Below are 21,422 nucleotides of genomic sequence, written 5' to 3'. Positions count from 1 at the left end.
TCAACAGCCTCACAGGTTAGCCAGAAACATCTCTAGGTACCTGAGCCTGAGGATACTGATCACACCTTCCCCTAACATCAAGAGACTGTAGAATGAGGTCAGTTTTTGGTAATTTTAATTGTAAAAACCAAGACATTTATATAAATAAGACTGCTGTGTAAAATACGATTCACCCTTCTACTAAAACTTTTCTCCCACACTCAAAAAGAACATAGAAAACCCAGCAGAGAGCAGTACAAATCAGCATGCGGTCCCTGATGTGAAGTCGCGGGCAGGCCAGGGTTCCCTGCGGAAGCAGCCTCGTGGTGAGAGCACTCCTGCCCAGGTGTCCCACCAGAGGCTCGGTGACCCCTCGAGAAACTGCCAGGTAGCAGCTCCCACACGACAGCCCCTGGCTCTCAACTGCGCGGGTCGAGGAGGGGACGGGAAAGGCTGCTTGGTCCCTACCAAGGCTGGGGAGCTGGGTGGCTGCCGGCCCAGTGAGATGCAGTGGTCTGTTCAGCCTGGGGTCAAGTTGGGGGGAAGGGGTTTCTGCGGGGTCAGCACCTCCCCAGAGGACAAGGAGAGAAGCTGCCTGTGTCCCTTGAAAGAATCGTCTCCTTCTTGGGGCCATTTTCATATGGCCACCAACGACAAAGATGGCAGACACTTCCCGGGAGTACTGGGGATGGCAGGGCAGTGGGGCTCCCAGGATGCAAGGGGAAAGCAGCCCTCGAGAAAGGGGGGACTGGTGCGTTCCTGTGTGGAAAATCTCATCTCCCACCTCCTCTACCCTGTCACACCGCCCCACCGTGGCACACAGACCAATGCCTGCTGCCCCGTCTACACCCTGAGACTCCGAGGGAGATGACTGAGAGCCTGGGGATGGAGATGTCAAGTTCACACACTGGGTGTGGCTCAGGAAACTGGTACACAAGGACAAACAGAAAAGATCCCAACTCTCCTTGGAGAAACCGGGACCCGCCTGGGACTGCTCCCCCCTACAGATGAGTGGCAGGAAAAGGCCCTGCAGGGGACGGGGCAGGGGACAGAGTGTCAGGAGCACTTCCAGACGCACACGGCCAGGGTGCCCCCGAAGTACAGGTAGAGGAGGTTCTTCACCTCGTGGGTGATCTCAAACCCGAAGCCCTCGCCGATCACCACGTGCCAGGAGGAGCCGAACTTCTTGTCCATCGTCTCCTTGATCATCTTGGCGGCGCTCTGGAAGGAAGAGGGCGCTCATCAGGGGGCGCAGGGGAGGAGGGGGCAGGACTCAGGTCCTTCTCCAGGAAGGAGAAGGCTGGCACCGAGGTCTTGGCAAGAGAAAGACCTGCTGTCCTATTTCTGTTGTCCTCCTGCTTCAGAAAGGATTTCCACACAGGCCACCTCCTGCCAGGTCTATTACACAGGCACAGAAAACTAGACATCACCTCAGCAGTCAACAAGAAACTGGCTGAGGCGGGAAGGCAAGCATCAGGTCTGCAGACAGCCTGGGGCCACGTCCTGGCTGTGCACTTAGTGCGGGCTTCCCGGGCCAGTGCCACCTCCCTCAGATGTAACCCGGACAAGCAGGGCACCAGGCAGTCTCAGGACAAACTGAATGGACAGACCTGCAGACTGTGAGGTACCTAATGCGTTCAGTGGGCTCCGGGGAGGTGCTGACTGCTCCCCTAGTCATGGCCACAGCCGACTTCTTCCTGTGCCTGCTCTTCCAAGATGTGCCCCCCATGTGAGGAGGTCTAGAGGGGCAGGGAACCCCGCTCAGCAGGGCGAGTCCAGGCGCAGGCGCCTGAGGTACACCAACAGTGCCTCCCACCATGCCAGGTGCCACGCTGGGCACTCTGTCCCCATTGTCTCAGTAAATACGTCCTCACGACTGGCCCAGTGAGGAGGCACCATCACCACCCTCCATTTAAGGACTAGGAAACTGCACTCAGAGTTGAGAAATGGCTTATTCAAGGGCACAGCTGGGAAGGGCTGAAGCCAGGACCTGAACCTGGGCCTGGCCGACCCAAAGCCTGGGCTCCCACTGGCCAGTGTCTTGCCTCCCCACCGGCTGCCATAACACTGACTTCTCGCTCTCCCCACCAGATTGATGAATGGCCTTCCTGCGTTGATGCCTGCTGGCCGTATCCCCAGCACCTAGAACAGCACCTGTTCAACACCTTTTTGAATGGATGAATGAATACATGAATGGATGCCTAGGCAGGCCTCTGTTCACCACTGGGATGGAACCACGGGGAAAGGTGCCCTATTCGGCAGCCCACCTGAGGCAGGGAACACGGGCAGAGGCGTCACGGAGACCCCTGTGGCTTTGCTCCTCTAGGGCTGGGTGTGACCGTCAGTGCCTGGAGTCAGCACCAGCCTCTCACTCACTGACTTTCCCCAGACTGAACGCTTCCAAGGAAGGCTCTGGCCCTATACTGGCAGTACTCTCTGGAGCTGACTGCAGGCAACAGGGGCCATTCTATTCACCCACAGGGGCCACCAAAGGCACGAGGGGCCGCCTGCACTGCTGGCAATACCTCGTTGTTGTTGGAGAATTTCTCACAGGCTGTGACACATAGTTCCATGGTCTCCACGCGCATCTCCTCTGGCATGTCCGAGTGCTAGAGACAGGGCAGGGGTGACAAACAAGAGACAGGCTTAGCCCGTGACCTGGCCTTCCTGGCTGGCCTCTCTGTCCCAAGCTTAAGGCATGGACAGCAGGTAGCCTCCCTGGCCCAGCCCTGGGCAGGTGACCCATCTCCTGACTGAGGGCCTGCAGCTGGGGCAAAGGTGTGGCATGGAGCTGGGCCGTGTGGGCTCTCAAGCCCAGGCTCTCTGCAAGGGTGCAAAGCCAGCACCAGGCTCCAGCCAACAGACATGGGCAGAAGGCTGGCTGAGGGCAGAGGGAATGCTGGCTATGGAAGTGCATTCCAACAGAATCTCACTCCGGAGGCCTGCAGAACACGCTGGGCGCTCTCTGGGGCCCCTGGTTTTCCTCCGGCCTTTCCCTCTGCTCCTTCTCCAGTGATCTGCTGGATTTCCTTCTTCCTCCCAGATCCTGGAGGGCCCTGGGCCCCACCTCCACTCTCCCGTCTCCAGTGACTCCATCTCTGGGGTCTTGTGTGTTGGGAGGGCTCCCACGCTTCCGCCCCCAGCTCTAACCTCTTCTTTGGGCTCCTGACTACTCTGTCCAACTGGCCACTTGATAACCTCACTTAGATGTCTAAAAATAACTTGATTCCCACAAACCCATCTTCTTCCATCTTCCTTTTCCTGGTAATTGATACCATTTTTTTCTCCCAATACTCAGGAAAAGACAGACTCTAGCAGCCACCCTGGACTCTCTTGTTCCCACACCCAGTCTCCAATTTGGCAGCAGGTCCTTTGGCCTCTGCACTCATGGAACACCCTGAACCCGACCGCATCTCACACTCTGCGCCGCGAGCCGCACGCAGCCACCCTCATCGCTCTGGGCCTCCGCAGTGGCCTCCTCGCTGGTCTCCTCACTTCTGGTCTGGCATCCCCAAATCCACTCTGCTCACAACAGCTGGAGTGAGCTTTTGAAAACCAACAGATCTCATCACTCCCCTGCTTAAAACCCTTCGCTGCTCCCCCTTCGATTCAGGACAGAACCCATAGTTCTCACCACATTCTTCACTGTGGCTGGGCAGGCCTGTGGGGTCTGGCCCCACTGGTGGTTACGTCCCGCCACCCCTCTCAGCACTCCATTCCAGCCATGCTGGCCTTCTCTCTGTGCCTCCAAAATGCCAAGTTCATTCCTATCCCAGGCTTCCTGTGCCTCTGTTTCCCCGGCTTAGCATATTCTTTCCCAGGTCTTTGTGAGGTTTGCTCTCTGTCTTCAGGTCTCTGATCTGTGAAACCTCTCCAGAAGCTAACCTCGGCTCTCCAGCCCCTTCCACCTGCTTCATTTTTCATTATAGTACTTACTGCCTACAATCATGCTCTTTTTTTTTTTGAGACGGAGTCTTGCTCTGTCGCCCAGGCTGGAGTATAGTGGCCGGATCTCAGCTCTCTGCAAGCTCCACCTCCCGGGTTTACGCCATTCTCCTGCCTCAGCCTCCCGAGTAGCTGGGACTACAGGCGCCTGCCACCACGCCCGGCTAGTTTTTTGTATTTTTTAGTAGAGATGGGGTTTCACCGTGTTAGCCAGGATGGTCTCGATCTCCTGACCTCGTGATCCACCCGTCTCGGCCTCCCAAAGTGCTGGGATTAATCATGCTCTTTAAACATGTCTTTCATGTGGGCCAGGCCTTTGCCTGTCTCATTCGCCATCCCCACAGCGCCTTGAACAGTGCCTGGCATATAGCAGGTGGCCTAATACTTGGTGAATGAATGAATGAATGAAACAATGAATCACTGTCAACTCCAAGATGTCTAGGTCTGAGTCAGCAGAGGCCTTCTTAACTTCCTCCCATTGCCATCCTGCAAGGGACAAGCTCCACCCACCTCTCTCCAGGCTGTGTGGGCCCCATCAGCAGTCCTGCCTCCCTCCCCTGGGGCTTACCCTGACCAGCGGGAAGGTCTGCAGTCGCTTATAATCAGCCTCATCTTTCTTCCCTTCTGTTTCTCCCATGATCCTTCCACTGTGACCACTGGAGGAGAGAGTGGGGCTCTCAGGAGGTGCTGGGACTGGCAATTAAGACACAACCAGGAGATTCAGGAAGCAGGCCCTGCCAACTTGGTGGGAGCAGAAAAATGTCTTTCCCCGGGGGGTGCTGTAGAAAACAGGAAAAACCAGAAGAAAAGAGTTGGCTTCAAAACCATACATCACAAATTAGAAATGTCTCAGTAACAATCTGACACCTCCCCATCTTAACTCCTCCGCACCCTTTTCCAAATGGCCAGCAAGTCTGCAGACGGGAGGATGAGTCAACACGAGATGCTGGGACCTGGTTAAGAACACACTGGTATGATGCTGCAAGCCCACACTGTCGTTATGAAGACAAATACTGACTGTGGGCCAGGCTTGCGGGATGGAGCCTTGAGCTGGCAGTGAGCAAATGTAGCTTCCCCGCGTACCCACTACATACATGAGCCTTCCTTCTCACTACATACACGGGCCTTCCTTCTCACTACACACACGAGCCTTCCTTCTCACTACACACACGGGCCTTCCTTCTCACTACACACACCACACACGAGCCTTCCTTCTCACTACACACACGAGCCTTCCTTCTCACTACACACACGAGCCTTCCTTCTCACTACACACACGGGCCTTCCTTCTCGCTACACACACGAGCCTTCCTTCTCACTACACACACGAGCCTTCCTTCTCACTACAGACACGGGCCTTCCCTCCCACTACAGACACGGGCCTTCCCTCCCGCTACAGATACAGGCGTTTCTTCCCAGAAGCTGTGCTTAGGAAGGGAAATGTTCAGGTCACCACTGACAGTCTGGGCTTACTGGCAAGCGAGGGGGCCACTCTGCAGCCCTGATCTTCAGGGGAATGGGCACGGTGCTGCTTTGTGCCCTCCCTGGCACACCAGGCTCCCTGGTTGTTCTTTCCTACTCCTTCTTGGACCACTGGGTCCTGTCCTGCTGGACCAGCAGCTGGGAGGCTTGGGCGCTGCTGCTGGTTCAATCACTCACCAGCAGTATGGCCCTGGGCCCCAGACTCCTCACCATTAACGCCGGGACAGTCACATCCATCTCATGAGGCCGTTATGAGAATTCAGTGAAACAGTGTCTGTAAAGCTGAGACAGTGCCAAGCACAGGGCAGGCACTCAGTAGACGGCTGTTCCTAACCGACGGGGCTTCTAAAGAGACGGGCCTGGACCCGAGATGACTGGGAGCACTGCTGGCAATCCAGGCATTTCTCTTTCATCTTCGACCCAATTTATCTCATAATTCAAAGTTTTTTTTATCTCAGAAGTACTGACATAAGCGAATACAAATCACCAGGTTGTTAAGCCCTTTTTAATGATTTATATTAGACAAATACAGCAAAATAATGTCATTCCAGCATTTCTCACATTTCCAAACAAATTTACTTTCACTTTGGGTCATGGAACCCAAAGGTGCCGAGCACAGTAACTAACAGGCAGGTAATGACACGTGATGGCTGTCAGTGTCCTGCCTGTCGGTGTTCCACATGCATTTACACACCTTGTCATCGCAACAACCCCAGGAGTTAGGTCCTGTAGGGACAGAGGCATGAAGCTGGTCAGCCGCTGGCCTGAGGTCACTTAGCTCGTTAGCGACAGAGCTGGGGTGTGAATCCAGGCCCGGCTCTCAGTGTGGGCACTCTGAACCCCTTATTCATCCATTTCCTCATGGGCACACAGGAGGCACTCACAAGCATACATCAACTGTCCACTGGGACAGCTCCTATCTTCCTAGAAGGGAAACAAATCAAGTATTTGCTCTTCCCTTTTGCTGTCTCTTTTTCTTTCTTTCTTTTTTTTTTTTTTTTTTTTGAGACGGAGTCTCGCTCTGTTACCCAGGCTGGAGTGCAGTGGCGCGATCTCGGCTCACTGCAAGCTCCACCTCCTGGGTTCACGCCATTCTCCTGCCTCAGCCTCCCGAGTAGCTGGGACTACAAGTGCCTGCCACCAAACCTGGCTAACTTTTTTTTTGTATTTTTAGTAGAGATGGGATTTCACCGTGTTAGCGAGGATGGTCTCGATCTCCTGACCTCGTGATCTTCCCACCTTGGCCTTCCAAAGTGCTGGGATTATAGGCGTTAGCCACCGCGCCTGGCCTGCTGTCTTTTTCTAATGTTAACTTGACCCTGGTTTGGCCAAGCCTTGAGCTTTCTGGGCACTCTTTCTGGGCTGTGCTCTCGACTGGATCCCTGCTCCAATGCCTCGGTGCCACTCCATTTGGTCAGCTCCCTCTTGTGAGGCTGGAAGCCTGGCACGGACCCCACCATCCCATGACATTGGTATTTTCTGATTTCCCAGTGGACAGATGGCTCCACTTGTCTCATCAATTCTGGACATTTGTACCACTCAGATGTTAGCAGGTTTTGTTTGTCTCTCTCTATAAGCTGGCGAATTACCAAGCACAATTTCATTGTACTTTCTAGTCAGGTTTCTTATTTCACAAAATTCAGGGAATCGTTTTGTTTTTGCTCATGAATGTGAAGGCCTATTTCCAATTCCAGGCTGTCCTCCTAGCCTTCTTGCTTCCTCCTCTACCTCTGTCCAGGTGTGACAGAGGTGGCGGCTACACTGATGATAGAAGGAAAAGGTAAACACAGTTTGTTTACCTCTGAGAATTTCGAGGGGGAACAACCGAAAATGTGGAAGCACCTTCTTAGGCATCTTCCACGGAAATGTTTCCATTTGATTCAATTCATCCTCTAGGCTAAAGAGTGTGGGCATCTAGGAGCCAGGAGGGAATTAGGAGCCAGCTGTGGACGTGCCGCCCTCCAGGAGGTCAGGGTCTGTGACAGCTGCTCTAACATGCAGAATCCTGCTGAGATGTCCTGTGGCTTCAGAGGTATTACCAAGGCCCATTTCTCAGGAACAACAGGGAAAGCCAGTGGGAGAGTGACCCGTGCAGCATCTTGCAGAGCAAAGAACTGTGTGGGCCGCAAGCCAGAGTGCGCAGGCATGGACACCAGCTCTGCCAAAGATGCGCTTCTGCTCACTTCCTTTCTCTGCAGCCTTTGGTGAGTAATTTCACCTAAGCCTTGGTTTCCTTCTCTATGAAACGGGATACTAAATCCTGTCTCTGCGTTCTCAGGAAGCTGTTGCAAGCCCCAAGTATGTGCATGTGAGCGATTTGAAATGTTAAAGCTCTCTGCACTATTATCACACTGCTCTCTGCTACCACCATTAATTAGCCAGGACTTGGTCACCGTGATTCAGCCAACTTTACTAAGGACCATGACTACAAAGAGCTTTTTCTAACCACTACACATACTTCTGGGGACCTAAAAGGGATGAGACAGAATAAAAAGGAATCATTACAGATGATGTGTTTCCAAATACAGAAAGGCAGGAGAATTTTTTATGACACTGTATCATTATAGTACAGCTAGAGTCATTCAGCCACAATCCTAAAACTCTGCTCAAAGAAAGCTGCCAAAAATAGCAGAACTAGAGGTTCTAATAACCTTATCAATCTCCCATGCAGAGGAGCACGTGCCTGAATGCTTCGGGCCAGAAGGAGTCGTGTCAGGTCTAAAAGAGCCTTTTAATAACGTAATTGTGGCTGGGTGCGGTGGTTCATGCCTGTAATCCCAGCACTTTGGAAGGCTGAGAAGGGTGGATCACTTGAGGTCAGAAGTTCAAGACCAGCCTGGCCAACAGGGTGAAACTCTGTCTCCACTAAAAATACAAAAATTAGCCAGGCATGGTGGCACATGCCTGTAATTCCAGCTACTGCAGAGGCAGAGGCAGAGGCAGGAGAATGGCTTGAACCCAGGAGGCAGGGGTTTTGGTGAGCTGAGATCATACCACCGTTGCACTTCCAGCCTGGGCAAAGAAGCGAGACTCAGTCTCAAAAAAAAAAAAAAAAAGTAATTGGGCCCACTGCCAGGGTACTTGAATCTGCCGGGTACAGAAGCTCAACCCCAGCCCATCTGGCCCACAGTGGTACAAAGCCAGGGGCAGCCCTATTCTCGCTCTCACTGCCCGTGCTCTCCTCCTCACTCAAGGGCCATCTGTGGGCTTTACATATCCTTGCCCTGTTTGATGTGAGGCTCTTCCTAGGCAACAGGAGGCACAGACAAGGGCCCTTTATCTCGTTGCCTGGTCAAGGTCAGTGTTCCTGGTCTTGCTATCCCTTGTTCTTTTGTGGCACTGACCTCAGTCACTATTCATTACTCTGTGTCTGAAGTGTCTGGGAAGAATCCTAAAGAGGGTTAGGGTATGTGGGAGGGATCGGGAAAAATGAATGTGTTCTGGGAAATAAGGACCAAAGTATCTGCCAGCCCCATGGGAGGGGGACAGCCACTCAATGTCTGGAACATCCTCGGCCCTTAGATCATGCTCGCCTCCCTGTACCACTCACCATGCACCTGAGATTGCAGGACACACCTGGAGCATGTCATGGTGGTTCTGAGTACAGACTCCATCATCAGATCTGAATTCACATCTTGGTTCTGTTTCAGACAAGGGCTAACCTCCCTAAGCCTCAGTTTTTTCTTTTCTTTTCTTTTTTTTTTTTTTTTGAGACAGGGTTTCACTCTTGTTGCCCAGGCTGGAGTGCAATGGTGTGATCTCGGCTCACTGCAACCTCTGCCTCCCAGGATCAAGCAATTCTCCTGAATCAGCCTCCCAAGTAGCTGGGATTACAAGTGCCTGCCACCACGCCCAGCTAATTTTGTATTTTTAGTAGAAACAGGGTTTCACCATGTTGGCCAGTCTGGTCTTGAACTCCTGACTTCAGGTGATCCACCTGCCTTGGCCTCCTAAAGTGCTAGGATTGCAGGTGTGGGCCACCGTGCCCAGCAGCCTCAGTTTTCTCATCTGGAAATTGGGGCTAAGGACTAAGCTCCTGTCACTGGTGCAGTAGGAAGGATACTGCAATATCCTTCTACGTAGACCAGCCTGCTACACATCTAAATGTGCAGCCAAACAAACCACTATTTCCCAAGTTCCTACTACGTGTGAACCACTGTGCTAGTACTGAAGGAGGAAAGAGTCACAAGGAAATTCTGTGAAACCTGCTGGGGCCGGGGTGGTAGTGGTGTGGCTATGGTGTGCCTTCACATCCACCATCTCATTTCATCCTCGTAACACCTGTGAGGGAAGGATCCAGCTCCCCATTCTCAGACAAACCGCTGGAGCTCAGAGGGGTTTTATGGGCAGCCTGAGGGTGCACAGCCAGCAATGGCAGAGCCAGGATTGGAACCCCAATCCATTCTTCTGACTCTACCTTCTGTGCTTTCTCCTTTGGCACAAGCAAGTAGGAGACAAGCCAGTAACACAGATGACTTCGATTCTCAGCATCCACTCATCCAGCCTCTGTCCAGGCCTGCCTCTTGCTTCCTGCCACACTGGGGACACAGGCAGGCAGTCCAGTCTCCCTTGGCCTTCTGGCAAACAAATGACCAAAGCTGGCCGGGGAGGAAAAAGGATCCTAAAGACTTGGGCATTCGTCCAAGATGCCTGTAGTGAGGTCAGGAAATGATGCAGAAGCCGGGCTCTCAGACCAGTTTAAAGTGGGGCCAGACACAGTGCTGCCATTTTAAAATTCTGCTGCAAAAGGGCCTTAGAAGACACATCATCTACTACAAAAGAGGAAAATCTGGCAGAATAAAGATCAGCCCTCCTTAAGAAGTCAAACACACGAAGTTGTTGTTTTCATGTGGTCCTTAATTTTTCTCATTTCGCTGAAGTCCAGTGAAAGCTTAATGTGCCTGGGACTGAGGGAGGAGTGGAGGGAAGGAGAGGAGGGAGGGAGAGGAGAGAGGCCTGTTGTCTGAATCTGCAGTTCTCTACATTTCCTCATGTCCGACACCATGTGATAAGTGACATTGACTCACACAGGCACCCTCAAGGACTTAACCAGACTTGGATGAAATCCCAGACAGTTTTGTCAAGATACAAAGTATAAGGAAACTCACAACCATCACAGCTATTAGCTCCCAGAGAACAGCTGCTCACCACACACAGCAGGGCAGGCTCCCGCCCCCCTCTCTCCCACTCAAGAGAACAGATTTGAATCTAAGGGAGTAAGAGTGACATTATCACAGAAATAAATTGGACTTAGCATGGATTTATTTTTTAGAAGCTCATTCACAATTGCTAATTACCAGTGACATCTCACAACCGATCACGACTTAACCGTGCCTGTGAGTCCAGATTCCCTGGGGCTGAGGAACTTGATTTGGCTCTAGATGCCCTAGAGCACAAAGGCCAGTGTCTGGCACACCGCAGAGGCCCAGAAATTATCCAAATTGTAATTAACTTATATTTCATTGGCCCCCTGGGAGGGGAGAGGACCTATCACATCCACTCAAGACATTTATTGAACACTAATCCTGAGCCAGGCGCCAGAATGGGCGATCTACGTACAGGATGTCCCTCCCCCAGTCACTCTGTCAGACAGGCACTACTAGCCCTACGTTACTGGTATATCCACACAGACTGAAAAAAAGAGAGTTTCCACTCAGTTAATAAACAAAGGGGCTAGGATTTGATCCCAGATATATATGACTTCAACGATTATGCTTTTGCTTTTCTTTTCAAGACAGGGTCTCACTCTGTCGCCCAGGTTGGAGTGCAGTGGCATGATCACAGCTTACCGCAGCCTCAACTTCCCAGGCTCAGGTGATCCTCCTGAGTAGCTCATGCTACCACACTCAGTGGTGGCACTCTACAGGCCTGTGCCACTATCCTTGGCTAAGTTTTGTATTTTTTTGAGAGATGGGGTTTTGCCATGTTGCCCAGGCTGGTCTCAAACTCCTGAGCTCAAGCAATTCACCCACCTCGGCCTCCCCAAGTGCTGGGATTATAGGCATGAGCCACCATGCCTGGTCTGATTATGCTTTTTCAACTACTCGACTATAAGCAACAGCCAGTCCCTGCCTTTAAGGAGCTTACAATCTAATATGGAGACTAACAGGCACACACAAGGAACTAACTATGGTTCCTGGCAGAAAGTAGTGCCACAAGACGGGCATACTTGTGGTGGTGAGGAGGGTGAGATAAGAAAGCAAAAGCAGCTTGCTGGTACGGGCAGCATTTGAGTCAGGACTGGAAAGGTTAGGAAGAATTGTAACAGGTAGACGAGGTGGGGAAGACCTTCCAGGCGGATGTACACAGCAGTGCCAAGGCAAAAAGTACAAAGCATCTTCTGGGAAAGTCTAACAGTCCAATTCAGTTAGAAGATAGAATTTGGCAAAGAAGGGAGAAATAAATCTGGGAGAAAAGGCTGGGGTTGGGCTGTGGAAGTGTAGATGGGTCCTGAAACCCATGCTTAAATATTTTTGTAGACATGGGGGTCTCTATGTTGCCCAGGCTGGTCTTGAACTCCTGAACTCAAGTGAGCCTCCCACTTCAGCCTCTCAAAGTGCTGGGATTACAAGTATGAGCCACCATGCCTGGCAAGAAGTGTGGATCTTTTTCATAGTGAATGGGAAGCTCTTTGGAGGTTTCTGGGTGGCTGGTGACGTGGGTGGGCTGGGTTGACAGGAGCAGAGACTGGAGGTAGGAGCAGTCGCTAGGAAGCTGCGGTAATTAGTACCAGGGGTACTAATGTCACAGGCATGAAAGACTTGAAGGAGAGTGGTGGCTTCAGGAATGGAGATGATGTGAGCTCCGCATGGAGGCAGAATCAAAACAACCTGTTTCATTTCAGAGCTGCCAAGTTTAAGTTGCTGGTAAGATATGCAAATGGAAGTATCTAGTCAGGAGAAAGAAATCACCAAGTCATGGGCTATCGGTGCAGAAGGGAAGCCATCAAGTCCAACTATGGCATCAACACAGTCATGCATTGCTTAACGACAGGGGCATGTTCTGAGAAATTCATCGTTAGGTGATTTTGTTGTGTGAATATCATAGAGTGTACTTACACAAACCTAGATGACGTAGCCTACTACAGACCTAGGCTATATGGTACAGCCTATTTCTCCTAGGCTACAAACTTGTGTAGCATGTTACGGTGCTAAATACTGTAGGCAACTGTAATGCAATGGTGTTTGTGTATCTAAACATAGAAAAGGTACAGTTGGCTGGGCGTGATGGCTCACACTTGTAATCCCAGCACTCTGGGAGGCTTAGGTAGGTGGATCACTTGAGATCAGGAGTTTGAGACCAGCCTGGCCAACATGGCGAAACTCTGTCTCTTCTAAAAATACAATAATTAGCCGGTGTCATGGCGTGCGCCTGTAATCCCAGCTACTTAGGAGGGTGAAGCAGAAGAATCTCTTGAACCTGGGAGGTGGAGGTTGCAGGGAGCAGAGATCATATCACTGCACTCCAGCCTGGGCAGCAGAGTGAGTCTCCACCTCAAAAAAAAAAAAAAAAAAAAGTACAGTAAAAATATGGTATAAAAGATAAAAAATCATACGCCTATAAAGGTCACTTCCCACGAATGAAGCACGCAGGACAGGAAGTTGCTCTGGAAAAATCAGTGAATGAGTGGTGAGAGAAAGTGAAGGCCCAGTACATTAATGGATACTACTATAACTTTATTTTATTTTTAATTTATTTTTATTTTATTTTATTTTTTGAGACTAAATCTCGCTCTTGTTGCCCAAGCTGGAGTGCAATGGCGCGATCTCGGCTCACTGCAACCTCCGCCTCCCAGGTTCAAGTGATTCTCCTGCCTCAGTCTCCTGAGTAGCTGGGATTATAGGCGCCTGCCACCACACCCAGTTAATTTCTGTATTTTTAGTGGAGATGGGGTTTCTCCATGTTGATCAGGCTAGTCTCGAACTCCTGACCTCAGGTGATCTGCCCGCCTTGGCCTCTCAAAGTGCTGGGATTACAGGTGTGAGCCACTGCACTGGGCCTATTTATTTTTATTTTTTATTTATTTTTATTTTTTGAGATGGAGTCTCGCTTTGTTGCCCAGGCTGGAGTGCAGTGGCCGGATCTCAGCTCACTGCAAGCTCCGCCTCCCGGGTTTATGCCATTCTCCTGCCTCAGCCTCCCGAGTAGCTGGGACTACAGGCGCCCGCCACCTCGCCCGGCTAGTTTTTTGTATTTTTTAGTAGAGACGGGGTTTCACCGGGTTAGCCAGGATGGTCTCGATCTCCTGACCTCGTGATCCACCCGTCTTGGCCTCCCAAAGTGCTGGGATTACAGGCTTGAGCCATGGCGCCCGGCCTATTTTTATTTTTTGGATGGAGTCTTGCTCTGTTGCCCAGTCTGGAGTGCAGTGGCAGGATCTCAGCTCAATGCAACATCTACCACCCAGGTTCAAATGATTCTCCTGCCTCAGCCTCCTGAGTAGCTGGGATTACAGGTGTCCGCCACCATGCCTGGCTAATTTTTAGTTTTTTTTTTTTTTTTGAGTACAGACAGGGTTTCACTTTGTTGGGCAGGCTGGTCTGGAACACCTGACCTCAAGTGATCCCTCCGCCTTGGCCTCCCAAAGTGCTGGGATTACAGGCATGAGCCACCATGCCTGGCCACTACTGTAACTTTATAAACACCGTACACTTAGGCTGCAGTAAATTTATTGAAAATATTTTTCTTTCTTCCACAATAAGTTAACCTTAGCTTACTGTAACTTTTTTACTTTGATTTTGTTAACTTTTTGACTCTTTTGTAATAACACTTAGCTTAAAACGCAAACACATTGTGCAGCTATACAAAAATATTTTCTTTATATCTTTATTGTACAAGCTTTTTTCTATTTATATATATATATATATATATATATATTTTTTTTTTTGAGACAAAGTTTCTCTCTTGTTGCCCAGGCTTGAGTGCAATGGTGCTATTTACACGCACAGCAATCTCCACCTCCCAGGTTCAAGCGACTCTTCTGCCTCAGCCTCCCAAGCAGCTGGGATTACAGGCGCCTGCTACCACATCTGGCTAATTTTTTGTATTTTTAGTAGAGACGGGGTTTCACCATGTTGGCCAGGCTGGTCTCAAACTCCTGATCTGCCCGTGTCGGCCTCCTGAAGTGCTGGGATTATAGGCGTGAGCCACCGCGCCTGGCCTTTTTTTTTTTTTTTTTTTTTTAACATTTTAAACTTTTTTGTTAAAACTCAGACACAGATACATTAGCCTAAGCCTACACAGGGTCAGGATCCTCAGTGTCACTATCTTCCACTACCACATCTTGTCCTGCTGGACTGTCTTCAGGGCAATAACACGCATGGAGCTGCCATCTCCTATGATAATAAAGACCTTCTGCTTGAATACCTCCTGAAGGACCTATCTAAGACTGTTTACAGTTAAATTTTATTTTTTATAAGTAGGAGGCGTGTACACTGTAAAATAACAATAAAAAGTGTAGGATAGTAAACACATAAACCAGTAACAGTCATTTATTACCATTATCAAGTATTACATCGTGTACACAATTGTATGTGTTATATTTTATATGACTGGCAGCACTGTAGGTTTGCTTACACCAGCATCACCACATACGTGAGTCATGCATTTTGCTTTGACATTACGATGGCTATGTAACTAGGTGACAGAAATTTTTCAGCTCCATTATAACCTTAGGGCACCACCGTGGCATCTGCGGTCCATCTTGACCAAAACGTTGTTATATGGTACATGACTGTATTTCAATCTCCATCTGTCCCACTCCCCACCCCCTACTCTAACCATGGAAGGCCAGGAGGAAGATCAGAGAGGGCCAGCCGGAGAAATGACAGTTCATGCCGATCGCGTTGATAACATTTCCCAGAAAGGGAAAATGTGGTGAAGAGACAAAGGAAGGAAACTAACAAATATTGAATATATACTGGGCTGGACTCTGTACTTCATATTAGCCTCAGAATTCCCAAAGGAGATGCACCGTCGTCTACTGATTTTACATATGCACAGATTAAGAGCGCAGGTAGGGTAGGTCTTGAGACTGGGAATCCAAATTAGGTTTGCCAAGTTATTTTCACAACACACGATACCTCCCACTGGGGAGCACATCCTCTAGGAAGCCTAAAGTTGGGTCAAAGAACAACGACATCCCAGAACATCAGAGTGGAAGAGGCCTTAGAGATCACTCAACCCAACTTCTCGTTTACAGATGGGGAAACTGAGGCCCAAAGAGGGGAAATGACCAGCCCGGAATCCCAGTACATCGTCGCCAACTCTCCAAGCCAAGAGCGGTCTGACCGAGGTGATGGCGGCCCCGCGGGAGAGGGGATTACTCCGCGAAAGGTCGGGGGATCAAGGTGCTGGGGGAAGTTGGCTAAAGGAGGACGCGGGAGCACGAAGCTGGACAGGCCTCGGGTGGGTGGGGAAGAGCAGCCGGCAGAGTCGCCATGGCAAACCTGTCACAACAGAGCTCGCAGGTCCCGAAGTGGGGGTGAGGGTGAGAAGACCTGGGGCTGGGGAACAGCAGGCAGGAGACTGAGATGAGGCCTCGGCGGCCGGCGAGGCCTCTTCCGCCCTGCGTTGCCTCCCGCCCTCCCTCCGGGCGGGCCCTCCCCGCCTGGCTGCCCGCCGCGCCCCGGGGCCTCACCTGCTCCCGCGGGGGCCGGAGCCAGGGCCGCAGCCAGCGCACCCCCGCCAGGGTTGTCAAGGAGCGGAACAAGAGTGTCTTAGCAACCAGCAAGGAAGTCCTGCCCCCTTACCGGACGTTAACGGGAACTTCACTTATTATTGGTGAATAAAAGTATCAATCAGTGTGAAAGGGCCTTACAAGTCAGGCGTTTGCACGGAAAGGCCAGGGAGACGGGACTTCACTTATAGTTGTCTTAAGCGTGCCCAAGGAGCAGGGGGCACGTTGAAGTTTTTTTTCTAGGAAAACAAACTTCGAAAAGCTGTACTGCCTTGGGGGTTTCTTTAGTCATTTGAAATAACAAATGCAACTTGTTGGTGTCATGACACTTAGCCACCACTTTTTGGGATCTGGAAAGCCTAATAATAACTAGCATTTATGTAGGGCTTTACAATTAATGTCTCACTTGATTCTCACTACAGTACTTTTAGGTAATAATATTCGTCATCCCATCTGAACTAAAGTTCAGAGAGGTTAAGTAACTTGGTAAAGGATGGAGGTAATCTCTCTGCAGAAGGAACCCAGGGGCTCCTTCCTCTGTGCCACACCCTTGTATGGTCACCTAGCCCTAGTCACTAGGAGACATTTGTACCATCTAATTTGAGACACAGCTGTCCAGAGCCTGCCTTTTCTTCCCCTTGGGAAGAAAAATTAATCTGAAAGTACGGAGAAGGAAAAAGGGAAAGGGGAAGAACTGGTGGATTCTATTATTTGATTGATAGATCAAAGGGTCAGTTGGGTACTTCATAGTTTAAACTTTTATTATTGTGATGAGTACTTGGGGTAAAACCCCACTGCCACATTTACTGGCGTTGAAACCGTCTTTGCCAAAATTATAACTGAGGAAATTATAACAGTGAAAGAGATCAGACCTAAACCACTCCATCTTGCCTTTCTAGCCTTTAAGCTGTCCTCGTTCCTTCCTAGGCATAGGCCAAACGAACCTTGGGAAGGAATTTAGTTTATAGTTTTACTCTGAAACAAAATGGACAATAGCCCTTTCCCAAAAAGACTCTCTTCCTGCCTTGGGACCAGTCTGCCTTTGTAGGACTAACAAATTAGCTACAAAATTAGAAATTATGGTTTAGGGGTCACAGAGCAGCCTTTGACTGCAAGAGTCTGAACATTCCCAAATTGCTCCTGGGGATAACATCTCTATTGTAAAACATAAGATCAGTGTTTGAGATATTTTGCAGACCCTGCACTCGATGGATCAGCTGACACTACCCAGACCAGTAATTTGGCTCAAACAGTTCTGTGATCCCTCCCAGGAACAGAAGACAGCAAGAAAACCTCACTTCAACCCCCGCGGGATTCCATCTTCTACCTGATCAATCAGCATTCCTCACTTGTCAAGCCACAAAATTATCTTTAAAAATTATCTTTTATCACAAAATTATCACAAAATTATCTTTAAAACCTCCGATCCCTGAATGCTTGGGAAGCGTATTCAACTGCCTCCTAGCCATGTCCACCAGAATGTTCCACAAGCCCTTCAAACTCAGTGTGTCCCAAACTGAATTGATCATTTCCCTCCAATCTGCTCTTCCTGCATTCCCCATTCCAGTAAATGGCGCCATCCCCCAACCAGTTGCCTCCGTCAAAAACCAGGGAGTCATCCTTCACCCTTCCCACTACCATCACCCACTTCCAATCACAAGCATGCCAATTTCAACTCCTCACTATTTCCTGATACAACCTTTCTGGTCATGTTCATGGCACCCTCCATGTGCACACCACCACAGTCCCATCTACATGAGTGCAGTCTCCTAGTGGGACTCCCTGACTGCAGTCTTGCCCCTCTCTAATTTATCCTCTGTACCATAGTCAACATGACCCTGCCAAAACCCAAATGTCACCACTGCATTCCCCTGTTTGAGTAATTTCAGTAACAATAAAACTCCCGTCTCCTGCACAGCTTGCTCTGTTTGAATTACCTTTCTCCATTGCAATTCCCCTGTCTTGATACATCAACTCTGTCTAGGCAGTTGGCAAGGCGAACCCATCGGGTGGTTACAACATCTACTGGGAGTTCAGCCCTAGCAAGTGCTAATGATTCAGAAAGGAGTAAGATGAGGACCTTGATCCCATGGAAGGCACAGTCCAGTGGACAGACAGCCATGTGAACAAATAGATATAGAATAACTCATTCTACTGATGCTATGGTAGAGGTGTGGGCAAGATTCTGGCTCTCCCAAGGAGGGAGTAACTAACTCTCAGAGTTTGGTACTTGAGTTGGCTGAGTCCAAGATGACCCCGGGGGGCTAACTGAGGATGGGATAGCATGTTTCACTGGGGAACTGCGGGCTGCTCCATGAGGTCTGGGTGGAGGGTGAATGTAGGTGTAAGTGGGAGGTGATGGGGGTGAAGATGCTAAGGGAAATAGGGAAGTAGTCAGAAGGGTTTTGAATGCCAGGTTCAGGGACTTGAGTGCTCCCTGGGGCGAGGTAAGAATGGGCACAGTAGCTGTTGGAGGGTTTCAAAACGTGGTCACGTTTGTGCTATGGAAAGATCACTCTGGTGGTGGAGATGGTGAATTGGATTTTGAGTGGGTAGACAGGGGGCAGGCACAGGGGGTTTGGTTCTGAAACTTGGCAGCTTAAAGGGTGCTAGTTCCTTGCTGGTTCTCAGGATGCCTCCCTGGTGCGTTCTGATGGTCTGTGGAATGTCTGACTCAGCCTCCAGATTTCCTTAATCCTCTTTGCCAACTTTCTCCAGGAGAGGGAAGGTAGCCTTTGAGGGGGAGGATGCTCTTGCCTACGCCTCTCATCCAAATTTCTCCCAAAAGGGGTCCACAGTTGCTGTCTTCTTTTTCTCACCTCCCATTCACTCTTCAGCCCACTGCAATCTGGCTTCCACTCCCACGGCACCACTGAAATTTCCTCCTCCATGGTTACCAGTGACCTCCTGAAGAGCGGAATCCAATAGATCCTTCAGTCTTTAGCTTACTGGACCCAGCCCCCACTGCTGGCATGAGCCTGTTGACCATGCCCATCTAAATGAACTTCTCTACCCCATCGGTGGTACCTGGAGAACTCTTTACCATATAGATTCTAGGGCCCTACTGCTCCAGAATGGTGAAAAGCAGGAATGTGTATTTCTCATCAGCACCCCTGGTGCACACTAGAGAATCACTGCTCTATCCCAACACCAAGGGAACCTCACTTTCCTACATCTCCTCAAACCTCTCCTCCTTTTCGGCCTTCTTCTTGGACTCTTCCTTCTTTGCTCTCTGTGCCTATCTTGACCCCCTTTTCTTCTCACTAATGCTCTCAAATTTCTTTCTACCTGAGGTCACCTTCTCATTGGTAACAGTGTTCCCTTGAGTCACATTCCCTGGAGTATTTACTGGAATTGAGGGTAGGGTATGCACTTTTGGAAAAGTCTCTCTGGTGATCCTGGACACTGTCCCAGGGAGCTGTGCCACTCCATGCATATCTTGTTGAGGATTGCTGCCTTAGGTACTTTCCCTTGGGAGTCTCCTCCACTCCCATGGTTTCCATCATCAATATCCTTCTAAATTCTGATGCCTCCTGTATTTCTCTTTCTATATTAGACCTCTCTTTGGAGCTCTGGACCCAAATATTCCACTGCCTCCTGGCCACGTCCACCAGAATGCTCCACAAGTCCTTCAAACTTAGTGTGTCCCAAACTGAATTGATCATCTCCCTCCAATCTGCTCTTCCTGCATTCCCCATCTCAGTAAATGGCGCCACCCCTCACCCCCCACCAGTTGCCTCCATCAGAAACCAGGGAGTCGTCCTTCACACTTCCCACTACAATCACCCACTTCCAGTCAATCAAAAGCAGGCCACTTTCAACTCCTGTTTCCTGATACAGCCTTTCTGGTCATGTTCACGGTACCCTCCATGTGCACAACACCACAATCCTATCTGCATGAGCGCAACAATCTCCTAGTAGGACTCCCTGGCTGCAGTCTTGCCCCTCTCTAATTTATCCTCTGTACCGCAGTCAACATGACCCTGCCAAAACCCAAATCTCACCGCTGCATTCCTCTGTCCGGTAACAACTTCTCTCCTTCCATGACTTCCCATTGCCTAAGGGTGACATTCACCTGCCCTGTTCTGGCATTTAAGCCTCCCCATGGTGTGGCCCCCAGGCTCCCTCCTTCCTGCTGCTCCATCCCCTGTGCTTTACACCTCCACCACACCAACTCTCATGGCTCTCCACACACACCAGGCTGTTTCTCACCTCCCTGCCTTTGTTCACGAATTCTCTCTGCTCACATCCTCCCTCTGCTCCTCCCTCCCTCCTTTTGGTTCTATGAGCCTGTAAGGTTTTGGCCTAAGCTTGTATACTTTGAGATCTCTTCTCTTGCAGCCAGAAGAGTCCTTTGTGTTCCTGTCTCATCTGGTGCATGTTTCTGTCACTGCCCTTCTTCACCATTTTATACTTGAGTTTCATTCTCTGTCTCCCTTTGTGAGCTCCTGGAGAGCAAGGGCCTTGCCCTCTTCATCTTTGCATCCCATGTACCACACAGGACCTAACCAAGAGTTGGTGCCCAGTCAATACTTCGTGAATAAGTGTGTGAGTGAATGACTGAGGTGCGGAGGGTCACACTCTACTTCTCCCAGACTCAGCTCTTGTCAGTTCCAAGACTTAGCCTAGGTACCAGCTACACCCTTTCTTGGGCTGCTCTTGCTGTTTAAAGTGGCTGATGGTGGACACCCAGGAATCAGCAATTGGATCAGTTGCAAGTAACAGATTGGAAAAATAGTGGCTTAAACAATGCAAAGTGTCTGTTTTTCTCATGTAACAAGAAGTAATTCAGGACTGCCAGGCATGGGTCTCCATGGTCTCATCAAGGACCCAGCTGAGCCAGCACAAGATCCACACCCCCACACATCCAGCATCTCACTTGCACCCAGGTAGAAAAAGGGGGAAGGACAAAGGACAAACTGATGATTGCTAACTGGGTCAGTGTCCTTAAATGACACTTCCTCTAGCATCTCATTGGTCAGAATGATGTCACATGATGGTCTTAGCTGCAAGGGAGACTGGAGAATATATTTTAGCAGGGCATATTACAGCCTCCAATAGAATTGTGGTTCTGTTTGTAAGGAAGCAGGGAAACGCAGACATTGAGTCTGCCTACCCACCCAGTTGCCATCTTCCCAGCCTTCTTTGCTATGAGAGTTGCTATTGAGTATCAGTATTGAGTAGCACATACTCAGGGAAGTTGGGCCCAGTCCCAAAGGGTGAATCCTGTCTAGTTTAAACCAGTCATGGTACTCCCATTTGTACCCGAGATGGGTTTGGGATGAGCATATGACCTACTTCTGGATAATGAGACGTAATTGCCTTCTGAGGACTTTCC

At 50.0% G+C, this 21,422-nt stretch overlaps 1 protein-coding gene across 2 annotated transcripts; it reads right to left on the bottom strand.

Moving 5' to 3' along the window:
* Positions 1–98: 98 nt before the first annotated feature.
* DNAL4 (dynein axonemal light chain 4) lies at positions 99–16,091 on the bottom strand. 2 transcript variants are annotated; one of them, XM_077948319.1, is made up of 4 exons: positions 15,855–16,001; positions 4,493–4,703; positions 2,505–2,588; positions 99–1,200 (listed from the first exon to the last, which is right to left on the bottom strand). In XM_077948319.1, the coding sequence occupies exons 2-4, from the start codon at positions 4,559–4,561 to the stop codon at positions 1,036–1,038; spliced, it is 318 nt and encodes a 105-aa protein (XP_077804445.1). In that variant the 5' UTR covers positions 4,562–4,703; positions 15,855–16,001; the 3' UTR covers positions 99–1,035.
* Between the last annotated feature and the right edge of the window lie 5,331 nt (positions 16,092–21,422).

Source organism: Macaca mulatta, chromosome 10 (assembly GCF_049350105.2).
Source record: "Macaca mulatta isolate MMU2019108-1 chromosome 10, T2T-MMU8v2.0, whole genome shotgun sequence".
Classification (NCBI taxonomy): domain Eukaryota; kingdom Metazoa; phylum Chordata; class Mammalia; order Primates; family Cercopithecidae; genus Macaca; species Macaca mulatta.
The sequence above is the reverse complement of the archived record's forward strand: the minus strand, read 5'-3'. Positions and strand labels throughout refer to the sequence as shown.